The sequence below is a fragment of the Oncorhynchus tshawytscha genome, linkage group LG24, assembly GCF_018296145.1.
Source record: "Oncorhynchus tshawytscha isolate Ot180627B linkage group LG24, Otsh_v2.0, whole genome shotgun sequence".
NCBI classification, from domain to species: Eukaryota; Metazoa; Chordata; class Actinopteri; order Salmoniformes; family Salmonidae; genus Oncorhynchus; species Oncorhynchus tshawytscha.
In genome coordinates this window covers 7,854,110-7,866,261 of record NC_056452.1, presented here as the reverse complement: position 1 = coordinate 7,866,261, position 12,152 = coordinate 7,854,110, and the positions used below count along the sequence as shown (strand labels likewise).

Sequence of the window (12,152 nt, the reverse complement as noted above, 5' to 3'; positions counted from 1 at the left end):
CAGTCAACTGTTCTAGTTGGCTTCAACATGTAGTAGGGCTGGGCCATATGGCCTAAAAATCATCTCCATTTACGGTATGTATCGTTTAAAAAAATAAAAAAAAGCATTGTTGCACAATTTAAAGATCAATACACTGCATTTCAAACAGCCAGGAATAATAAAATAAATTGTAAAAGTATACCTCGGCTAATGATCAGCCTTCCACAACCATAAGACCCACTAATAATTGTATTATTTTATGAAAGTAGTTTAGCTTTTTTGCAATAGTCACTGATTTTGGCTTTCAAGTCTGAAAATGCAATTTGTTACAAATTTAACCAGAACCATGCACAATGCACCTCCACTAACGATGACTAACTTCTTGTAGCAGGTATTATAGAAAATGAACACGGGTCTCCCAACCACAAGCCCCACGTGCTAGTGAGTAGCCAGCTAATCTTTATATTTGAAGTCCCACCAACTTGGATTTATTTGCTTTGCTAACAAGGTAGAACAGTTGAACTGTTAGGAATACACCCTCCTGTCTGTCTCCAACTGTTGGACAACCCAGCCTGTTATACTTATTTCAATATTGTAATCAAGTGGCCTACCTAGATAAGGAGATACATATTTCTCAGAATGATAATGATTTACCAAATCCTTATGAATGTATTTTTTTAATGCTTATTTCACATTTTTTGTAAACCAGACGAGACAGCTAGCAAAAGTCTGTGGCTAAAATCTTGATTTTTGCGATACGGGCATTTGGAACATCGAGCTAAAATATACATTCAAATGTATCAAATTAATTCAATACATTGCCCAGCCCTAACATGTAAGCTTAAATAGCTTTACGTATCACATTGACACTTCTCCAGAGCTTTTATTTATTTATTTTTAATATTAGGCTCCTATTGATTGCATGTGCGAGTCACAAGAAATTTGCCGTTGATATGGCTATATAGGAATGAATAATTGTAAATATCTTGTCTTTGGTAGTTGGAAGAGACATGCTCTTTAAAAATGGGGATGGATACATGAACACGTGAAACGAATTATGGAGGTACTGTACCAGTTAAGTTTGGACACATAATCATTCCAGGGTTTTTATTTTATTTTTTTACTATTTTCTACTTTGTAGAATAATAGTGAAAACATAAACTATGAAATAACACACATGGAATCATGTAGTAACCAAAAGTGTTTAAAAAAAATATATATTTGAGAATCTTCAAAGTAGCTACCCTTTGCCTTGATGACAGCTTTGCACACTCTTGGCATTCTCTCAACCAGCCTCATGAGTTAGTCACCTGGAATGCATTTCAATTAACAGGTGTGCCTTAAGTTGATTTGTATAATTTATTTCCTTAATGCGTTAGAGCCAATCAGTTGTGTTGTGACATGGTAGGGGTGGTATACAGAAGATGACCCTATTTGATAAAAGACCAAGTCCATATTATGGCAACAGCTCAACTAAGCAAAGAGAAATGACAGTCCATTACTTTAAGACATGAAGGTCAGTCAATGTGGAAAATGTCAAGAACGTTTAAAGTTTCTACAAGTGCAGTTGCAAAAACCATCAAGGGCTATAATGAAACTAACTCTCATGAGGACCGCCACAGGAAAGGAAGACTCAGAGTTACCTCTGCTGCAGAGGTTCATTAGAGTTGCCAGCCTCAGAAATTGCAGCTCAAATAAATGTTTCACGGAGTTCAAGTAACAGACGCATCTCAACATCAACTGTTCAGAGGAGACTGCGTGAATCAGGCCTTTGCTGAAAAGAATTGCTCGAATTGCTGAAAAGAAACCACTAACACAGGATACCAATAAGAAGAAGAGACTTGCTTGGGCCAAAGAAACACGATCAATGGACATTAGACCGGTGGAAATCTGTCCTTTGGTCTGATGAATCCAAATTTGAGATTTTTGGTTCCAAACGCTGTGTCTTTGTGAGACACAGATTAGGTGAATGGATGATCGCTGCATGTGTGGTTCTCACTGTGAAGCATGGAGGAGGTGGTGTGATGGTGTGGGGCTGCTTTGCTGGTGACAGTGATTTATTTAGAATTTAAGGCCCACTTAACCAGCATGGCTACCACAGCATTCTACAGCGATATGCTATCCCATCTGGTTTGCACTTAGTGGGGATACAATTCGTTTTTTCAACAGGACAATGACCTGAAACACACCTCCAGGCTGTGTAAGGGCTATTTGACCAAGAAGGAGAGTGATGGAGTGCTGCATAAGATGACCTGGCCTCTACAATTACCTGACCTCGACCCAATTGGGATGAGTTGGACTGCAGAGCGAAGGAAAAGCAGCCAACAAGTGCTCAGCATGTGGGAACTCCTTCAAGACTATTGAAAAAGCATTCCTCATGAAGCTGGTTGAGTTTGCAAAGCTGTCAAGGCAAAGGGTGGCTACTTTGAAGAATCTCAAATATAAAATTCATTTGTATTTGTTTAAACTTTGGGGGTGTTATTATATGATTCCAAATGTGTTATTTCATTGTTTTGTCTTCACTATTGTTCTACAATATATTTAAAAAATAAAAACCCCTGAATGAGCAGGCGTGTCCAAACTTATGACTGGTACTGTATGTGAGTTATGCAAAAGCATGAGGGCAAAAGCCTCCATAGGCTACTTTGCTAATGCAGGGTCATAATTTTTAAAAGACACACCAACACATTGCTGTTGAATCAGACTTTGTTACAGTAGGGTAGTTTGAGGGCTTGGTTGTTTATCTAATGACCCGGGAGGAAGCAATTGTGCAGGGAAAATAACTGACTAAATACAAGGGCCACTGGCATCATTGCATGTCTTGTTTCGTGATGGTCTATTTCCCAGCTCTGTCAAATGTCACGGGACTATTTAAAGCCAAAGCATCGATTCCCCTAAAGCCTTTACACTGTCCCGAAGCTGTAGACCAGTTGGAACACACTGCATTTATTACAGAATGGGGACAAAAGCTCACGCACACCATAACTGTGGTCGGTTAACCGCAGTAGGGGGCTGTTGCGTCTCTTGCTTTTGCCTCTGTGTTATAGGGTGAGTGCCGACGAGTGGTGGCTACTTGCACCAATTCAACACACAGAATCGTCAGAATTAACACATGTCAGCTGGTATTCTGGTCAAATGCACTAGGTTGTACTTGGCTGTCCATTGTTCTGGTGTGTGTTGTGCACCCGGGAGTAGAAATTGGCAATTTAGTTCTAGATGAGTAGATGAAACCCATGTAAGCATGTCTCAAAAACGGCTAACTTATCATATTGCTAATCTATTCCCCCTCCCCAAGTACACAGAGGAGTTGCTGAGGCAGCAGCAGTTCCTGGAGGTCTTCCTGGAGGGCACGCGCTCTCGCAGCGGCAAGCCCTCCCCGGCACGCGCCGGCATGCTCTCCATTGTCGTGGACGCCCTGTGCAACGGCGTCATCCCCGAAGTGATGGTGGTGCCCGTGGGCATCTCCTATGACCGCATCCTCGAGGGCAACTACAACAGTGAGCAGCTGGTACGGACGTGTGTTTGCGGGCGGGGCAGGCAAAGGAGTGTGTGTGATGGGTTCTGTGTGTTGGATTTGTGTTGGTGTATGTTTTGTAGTTGGGGGAATATCTCTGAATACCTCCCTAAATGTGTATGTATTTGCTGTAAGTATATAACCATAGAGCTATGTGTGAATTATATTTCTGTCTACAACCCTCAGGGGAAGCCGAAGAAGAATGAGAGTCTGTGGGGTGTCGCGTGCGGAGTGTTACGGATGCTGCGGAAGAACTACGGCTGTGTGAGAGTGGACTTCACCCAGCCGTTCTCTTTGAAAGTGAGGACTGAGAGCGAGACCTTAACACAAGCCCCCTCCGTGAAGCTCCTATGTTAACTGGACCTTTGAAAATATCAACTAGCCTACTCCCTCTTTTAACCTACCAAGAGTCAACTAACTCCCATTGTAAAGTACACCAGAGTCGTGTTAAGGGCACGATATAGAAAATGATAATTAGCGTTTGTTAGTGGATAAGTCCAGGTAGTCCCTATCTGTTTCAGTCCGTCGTCTTTCGTGGGGTGCCTAATGAACACGTCCCAGTCTTGTCCGCTCACAGAGGAGATGAAATTCGTTTTAAATACTTCCTAAAGTTATTGTGTAAGTGGGGCAGATTTGTGGAAAGGTTGTTGAAACACTGTGGGTGAAATTTGTCACACGAATACTAGACCCAGTTTCCTAAAGCATCTTAAGGCTAAATTCATGGTTAGAACCTTCATAGGAGCATTTTATAAATCTCCAAGCTGTTGCTCAAAACCATTGCTACTTAAGTTGCGCTGGAAAACGCTTATTCACCTACTTCCTCAGACCACTCGTAGAACAGCTAAGTACAGCATTAGATGCTTCCCCCCCCTTTCCATGGCACTTTACACAGATCTCCACTAAACATGGAATCAAGGTGTTTATCTGTCTCTGAACGCTGATAACTTCAGAATAAAATTGACTACAAATAAAGTAACCAATGCTTTTGCAATTGTTTCAAATGAGGGAAGGCTTGAAAGATGCTTCAAGTGCAAACCGAGATGACTGCATTTAATAGATAAATACAAGTATTGGCTATTTAGACCTATATATTTAAATCATATTGAAATAATACAGTTCATGTTCTACATGGTGTACAAAACATTAGGAACAACTGCTATTTCTATGATCGCTTGTTAAGACGGACATCGATGGACTGAGACATGGATTGTTTGTCATTCAGAGGGTGAATGGGCAAAACAAATGATTAAAGTGCCTTTTGAACTGGGTAATGTAGTAGGTGCCAGGCGCACAGGTTTGAATGTGTCAAGAACTGCAATGCTGGTGGGATTTTCACGCTCAACATTTTCCTGTGTATCAAGAATTGGCCACCAGCCATTCTTGATACTGTAAGTGTATTTTGCTTATTGTAGGCTACGGTGTAATTTTTCCTTCAATACATTTGTGTGCAATGATGTGCCACATCTGTGATTTTAGTGCATTATTATAGCCAAGGGTTAGTGTTAGAATTACCTGCCTTAATATCCGCAGCCATATACAGTGCCTTCAGAATGTATTCATACCGCTTCATTTATTCCACATTTTGTTAGTCTGATTTTCCCTCGCCCATCTACATACAATTCCCCATAATGACAGTGCAATTTTTTGGGGGACATCTCCGGGACGCTGGCCTAGAAGGGGACAAGTACATTAATGTCTAGTTCTTAACTGTTGACGTTGAGACGGGTGTTTTGCGGGTGTTTTACTTATAAGGTGTCTGGTTCTCAAACTTGTCCTCTTGCTCAGTTGTGCACCGGGGGCTCCCACTCTTTCTATTTTGGTTAGGGCCAGTTTGTGCTGTTCTCTGAAGGGAGTAGGACACAGTATTGTCCCAGATCTTCAGTTTGTTGGCAATTTCTCACATGGAATAGCCATAATTTATTAACAAGAATAGACTGACGAGTTTCAGAAAAGTTCTTTGTTTCAGGCCATTTTGAGCCTGTAATTGAACCCACAAATGCTGACGCTCCAGATACTCAACTAGTCTAAAGGCCTGTTTTATTGCTTCTTTAATCAGGACAACAGTTTTCAGCTGTGCTAACATAATTGCAAAAGGGTTTTCTAATGATCAATTAGCCTTTTAAAATGATAAACTTGGATTAGCTAACACAACATGCTATTGGAACACAGGAGTAATGGTTGCTGATAATGGGCCTCTGTACACCTATGTAGATGTTTCATTAAAAAATCTGCCGTTTCCAGCTGCAATAGTCATTTACAACATTAACAATGTCTATACTCTTTCTGTTCAATTTGAGGTTATTTTAATGGACAAAAGCAACAGACAAAATCTTTCAAAAACGAGGACATTTCTAAGTGACCCCAAACTTTTGAATGGTATTGTATGTAAATGAAAAACAGAAATGTCTCATTTTCAATAAATGTGCAAACAATTGTAAAAACATGTTTTCACTGTCATTATGGGGTATTGTGTGTGTAGATGGCTGAACGGGGAAAAGTATCTCCTTTTGTATTCATGCTGTAACAAAACAAGATGGATTAAGTCGAGGGGTATGAATAGGTTCTGAAGGCACTGTAGGTGATTTCTCTCCCGTCAGTATTGTGAAGTAACGCCGCAGTTAGGGAACGTTCTCTCCGTGGGCTTTTGGGAAATGCACGTTACATCTTCAACCGTTGTAGGAATGACGCATCGTCCAAACACTTGTTAGCCTAAGTTCCATCGCTATCGGGAAACCCAGCCCCCATCTGTGCAAAGAAATACTGTACAACTCAATCTACAGCATGATTTCATAGGGAATTTTATCATCGGAAACATTAATGTGTGTTACAAACAGGTGAATATTTAACAAGGAGTTCAACTGTTAAATGGTCAACTGTTGTTAAATGGTCAACTGTTGTTAAATGGTCAACTGTTGTTAAATGGTCAACTGTTGTTAAATGGTCAACTGTTGTTAAATGGTCAACTGTTGTTAAATGGTCAACTGTTGTTAAATGGTCAACTGTTGTTAAATGGTCGGCGTGACGCCATGCCTTCACCTTTTTCAATCGATTTGAAATCAGTTTATTTTGCTCACTGCCAATTACTCATGCGAGATGTCGCCCTATCTTTTTGTGTGTCCTTAAGGAGTACCTGGACACGCAAAGAAGTCGGCATATTCCTCCCACCCTCTCCCTGGAACAGACCTTGGTGCCCACCATCATCGATGCACAGTATGTACACATTCACACTGTCTTTTGGACCAGGCCTATGTGATTCCATTGGATTGAAATGAACTTTATTCCCAAGTGGGAAGTAAATATGTTCAACGGCTCACATACCACCACATCAATAAAACATTTAACATGCACATTATGGACATAGTGCTGATTCCATGTATTTTTACTAAGTCTTAGTCTGTTTTCAAGTGAAACACAATACCTTGCTCTTGTTAAAGCTTTAAGAATTGATTTGTGTGTGCTGAATTTTTGTGTGTTGGTTCAGGCCGGATCAGGCCCAGTTTGAGGGCGAGCAGGAGGAGCAGCCCAACTCCAGGGACCTGTCGGACGAACCCTGGAGAAGACAGGTCATCGCCAACCTGGCCAAGCACGTACTCTTCAGTAAGTAACGATAACACCCCCTCTTATAGGCCTTAGTCCTATGTTGGTCTTGTGTGGCTCAGTTGGTAAGAGCAAGGTGCTAGCAACACCACGGTGGCAATTTCAATTCCTGGAGGGATCACAAACGCATTAAAAAAAAAAATATATATATATATGCACTTTATTATAGTCCAAATGTAGTCATTTATTGAAACCACTCTCCACATGCACAGTCAGTGGGGCCACCAACGAAAAGTGTAAGCAAATGATGGTTCAAATGCATCCCATGACATTTTCAGATACAGATAATTGGTTTAGAGTAGTGTACCCTTCAGCCCACGACTTTGTCTAGCGTAAGGGCATTTTCTTCATCCAATTTATTTTATTAATATAACACATGTTCTTATGTACCTGTAAATGTGTGCATTTGTAGAAAGTATATTTCCTGTGTTATTCATATAATATCCACTTATCTAGTCCCCCTCACATTTGTTCTCTTATCTGCTTACTGCACTTTGACTTTCCTTATCACTCCTCTCACCAAGAGCACCCCCTTTTTTACTAAACAAATCCTATACTGAAGGATATGACCTTAGAACTTCATTTTTCATGATCCCCGACAACAATCTGCTTTGTGCTGTGGTCTGAAAACAAACCGGTTCTCCCTAGCTTCATTCAGGGGCATTCTCCTCAGCTAGTCCTATTCGTGTCAGCCAATCAGCTGCTACAGAGCCATATGGCATGTTGTTCTCAGCCAATCCCAGCGAGGGGAGGATAGAGGATCTGGTCAGGGGTGGAATTGCAGTATCAGTGGCTGCAGTTGTAAATGTTTTACACCCAGGCTGACATTAAACCCAAGATTAGGCACTGAAGACACCCTCTCTGTGGTCAGATTGTACTGTATTGTATTATTTAAATTATGCCTTTTGTAAACCCACACACTCTCTTGCTCTTTCTCTCTTGCGTCTAGTTCTCTCCCTCACGTCTTATCTTTCACTCTCTCTCTCCCTCCCTCTTTATCATGTTCAGCCTATTCCCAGTCTTATTTGCACCCCTTTTTTTTGTCCCTTTTTGTTAGAACAATATAGAAATCACAAACCCTAGACAAATTCTAACACATTTTCCACCTTTTTATAGAGCTCCATCTCACTTCAAGAAGTGACATCTCGTCTGCTTAGTTGAGAGTTCAAAAGGATGAATTTCACAAGGGCCCGTATTCAGTGTCTCAGAGTAGGAGTACTGTTCTAAGGTCAGGTCCCCCATGTCCATGAAATTGTGTTCATTATGATCTAAAAGGCCAGGCTGATCCTAGATTAACACCCCTACTCTGAGACGCTTTAGGAATACAGGCCCTGACCTGTCTTAGCTCCAGCTGACACTCATGTTATTTAGAGACAGTCGCTCACTGTTTACTGTCCTTTCTCTCGGTCATCCATCTGGGCTTCCTGACTGTGACCCTGGTCGGATAACATGTCATCTCTGTTTCCCCTCCCACAGCGGCTAACAAGTCCTCAGCGGTCATGTCCACCCACATTGTAGCCTGTCTGCTCCTTTACAGACACAGACAGGTAAGCAGCCCTACTTTTCACAGGAATAAGATCCAACGGTCATGTTTTGGTTCAAGGACTTGCATTAAAGTGATTGATCCCCATTCACGGTTTGATGCGCTTAACACTAAACTCCCTGCTAACCGACGTCAACAACAATAATTTGAATCTGCCTTGACTGCTGTTTATTGGCTCTTCCCAATTTGAGGCCCTTGAGTCATAACCCACATCGAGATGAGCCAATCATTGCAGGTTTTAATTTAGTCTTTGTTGATTTATGTAAAAAAGGAATTACTCCTAGCTGGGTATGATAATGCATAATGTGGATTTGACCCTTTTTTAAATTGTCAATACAATTACACATTGCTACTCAAAGTATACTTGGTATAAGTGCTTAATTATCCTCAGTTTGAATGAACATTGTGGAAGTATTTTATGAATAAACATTGTGGAAGTATTATTTTTCACCACGTCTGTGTGTCTCCCCTTTGCTCCAGGGGGTTGCGCTGTCCAAGCTGGTGGAGGACTTCTTCAACATGAAGGAGGAGATCCTGTCACGGGACTTTGACCTGGGCTTCTCCGGCAACTCTGAGGACGTGGTCATGCACGCTCTCCACCTCCTGGACAACTGTGTGCACGTGACCAGCACCAACCGTAACACGGAGTTCACCATCGCCCCGAGCAAAACGGTGCCGGCGCTGTTCGAGCTCAACTTCTACAGCAACGGCCTCTTCCATGTCTTTATCTCGGACGCCATCATAGGTACTGACACCGCCGCTGTGTTTTGACATAGGGAAACGTATTGAGTGAAATAAAGTACACCAATTCATCCGTTTTTCCCAATTGTGTGTTGCAGCCAAGTCCCTATTGGATTCTGTTCAGATTTCTTTTCTCTTTTTTTTTTTTGTATAAATTTTTGCAGACGTGACTTTAATATATTGAATTTCCTCCACTAATGTACATTTATTTTCATCAATGTCTCAACATCGGTTTAATTTTGTCATCTCACCATCCGTTCTGTCTACCCTTTTTTTGTTGTAATTAAAATAAAAAATGTTGCCCTCTCAGCATGCAGTGCTCTGGCATTGCTACGGGAACAGGCGGCATCTGAGGTGGAGGGGGAGCAGGGCGGGCCCAGCATCCTCCTCAGTCAGGAGAGACTGATCCGGAAGGCCGCTGGCCTCTCCCACTTCCTCACCAATGAAGTGGCGGTTGCACCGGTCAGTCACTTCTTCCACCCCCCCAGTACACCTATCCCGTGCACTTAACAACCTTGTAACAGTCTTGAGCATGTTACTTTACGCACACAACTTCTTGAACAGCCACTCCGTTTTAGTTATTCTCTCGCAATGTTGTTCAAAATGTGTACATAACAAAATTACACCCCAAAACTATTTTGGTATTTGTTTCATTAGTCCACTGTTGATATAGTCCGAAAATGTTTTGAATTTCAGCGATCAACTTTTCAAGAAATATTCCTTTAAGTGCTAAATGGAACAGATGAGACTGCTTGTGCAGTATTTCTGTTCTGCCAAACCAGTGTTTTCTACCATTTTGATATAACTATGATACAACTGCACCATCTAGCGGGGAAGATAAAGCACTGTTTCCTTGATTCAGGAGTAGGCTTTGGTGGTATACCTGGGTATTTGGAAATGGCCACAGGATGGTTTTTCAATACCATCAAAACAATTTATTTTGAATTATTTTTTCAAGTAAAATGTGAAATATTTGTAGCTACTTTAAGTTAATACCTGTAGTCAACTTGTGTAATACCTTAGGAGATAAAGCAGATTGCATTGTTAATTTCACCTGTCACATTAGTTTACATTGAGGCTTAACGTAGTTCCCCAGGACAGTTGAGCCAGTCAAGTGTTTGTTTGAAAATGGCACAATGGGAGAAAGAGGGAGCTGGTATTTGGTTTAACTTTCTTGTAAGCTAAGTAAGTGGCTGAATTAATAAGGAGACGGCACATCCTATAGTGTTAGCTTTCTGCTGTGTTTGAGAAGTCAAAGCTCTTTGCATGAGTTATCTGTACAGCTGCCACTGCTATTTTGATTTCCTTGCGTTTTCTCTCATCTCTGTTCTCGGCCCTTCTCCAAGCAGAGCAGATTGGCTCATTGCCCTAGCGACTCAGTCTCTGCACAGACAGCGTGAACACATGCTGGTGCTGTTTTTCTGTCAGACAAGCATATGTCAACTTTGTTAATTTGCACAATGTCTCTCGTTCACGTTCACTTGTAAAAGTCCAAACTCAACAAAAATGTGTCCCTGTGCCCAAGAATGCCAAGGTAACGTGTCTATATGACTATTGCTCGGTTAGCACTCACATCTGTAACCATGAAATGCTTTGAAAGACTCCCCCTCGGGAGGCTGAAAATATTCTGCATGGGGCCACAGATCCTCAAAGTTCTAGAGCTGCACCATTGAGAGCATCTTGACTGACTGCATCACTGCTTGGTATGGCAACTGCTTGGCTTCCGGCCACAAGGCACTACAGAGGCTAGTGCATACAGCTCAGTACATCACTGGGGCTGACATCCGTGCCTTCCATGACCTCTATACCAGGCAGTGTCAGAGGAAGGATTAAAAAAAGTCACTCCAGCCACACAAGTCGTACTGTTCTCTCTGATTTTGTTTTATACTGTTCAATCAAACTTCAACCATAAATAATTTTCATAGATTTCTGCATTCATGCACTCATTTGAGGGCAACATAGGGCTGCACATATGGGCAAAACATTTTTTATATGTTATATGTTTATATTTTTAACAAAATATTGCACTTGCAATTTAGATCAACACTTGGGTGAGCTGTTGGCGTCATGGAAATAGAATGATAGTGGGCACTTAGAATATAGTTTTTGAGAACAAATAAAAAAGCCAGAGGAGTTATTGTGACAGGGTAGGGACCAAAGTGTTGGGCAGTGTTTCCTAGGGGACCCTATAATCTTTGGCTACATTAAGTGTTTTTCTCTGAGCTACTTTATGTAGCTAACAGTCCATGCATCATATTTTCCTCTTTGATTCAGATGATTGTGTTGCACAAACAACATGCTGATTTAGGCCTACACCATCTCTGGTATCAAGGTGTATTGGCTAGCTATGTTTACTCAGTACATTTACTACCTAGCCAGCAAACTAGCAATTAGCATTAGCAGCTAAAACAATTTATTTTAGCCACAGCTTGCTAAGAACTTACTGTTTGCAGACTGTAAGATACACAAACTAATAGTGTCATTGTAGAACGCTTGTGGATTTATATTAAGACTCAGTGGAAATCCGCATCGTTATCATCAACATCTTGATGCATGTGCTGCATTGACCATGCAGACTGAACGCAAGTGGTCTCGTGGTTGAGCAACAACTGTGCTCCTTGAGTGACTGGGTGGGGCTTGGTCTGTGTGGAATGTGGCAATGAGAGGGCGGGAGAGGAGAGTGACTCAAGTACCAGAGTAAACTAATACAAATGGATGCTACACAAAACAGAGTAGCGTATCACATTTAACAAACCAAACATTGAAATACTGGTATAG

The 12,152-nt window shown here is 41.5% G+C and overlaps 1 protein-coding gene across 1 annotated transcript in view; it reads left to right on the top strand.

Annotated features, from left to right (window-relative positions):
- Positions 1–12,152, top strand: part of gpam (glycerol-3-phosphate acyltransferase, mitochondrial) — a 40,904-nt gene that overhangs the window by 19,799 nt on the left and 8,953 nt on the right. Inside the window, exons 10-16 of the mRNA XM_024386971.2 lie at positions 3,275–3,487; positions 3,680–3,793; positions 6,618–6,703; positions 6,975–7,090; positions 8,567–8,637; positions 9,114–9,378; positions 9,685–9,836. Coding sequence (XP_024242739.1) covers positions 3,275–3,487; positions 3,680–3,793; positions 6,618–6,703; positions 6,975–7,090; positions 8,567–8,637; positions 9,114–9,378; positions 9,685–9,836 — 1,017 coding nt within the window. The remainder of the gene's footprint in view (positions 1–3,274; positions 3,488–3,679; positions 3,794–6,617; positions 6,704–6,974; positions 7,091–8,566; positions 8,638–9,113; positions 9,379–9,684; positions 9,837–12,152) is intronic.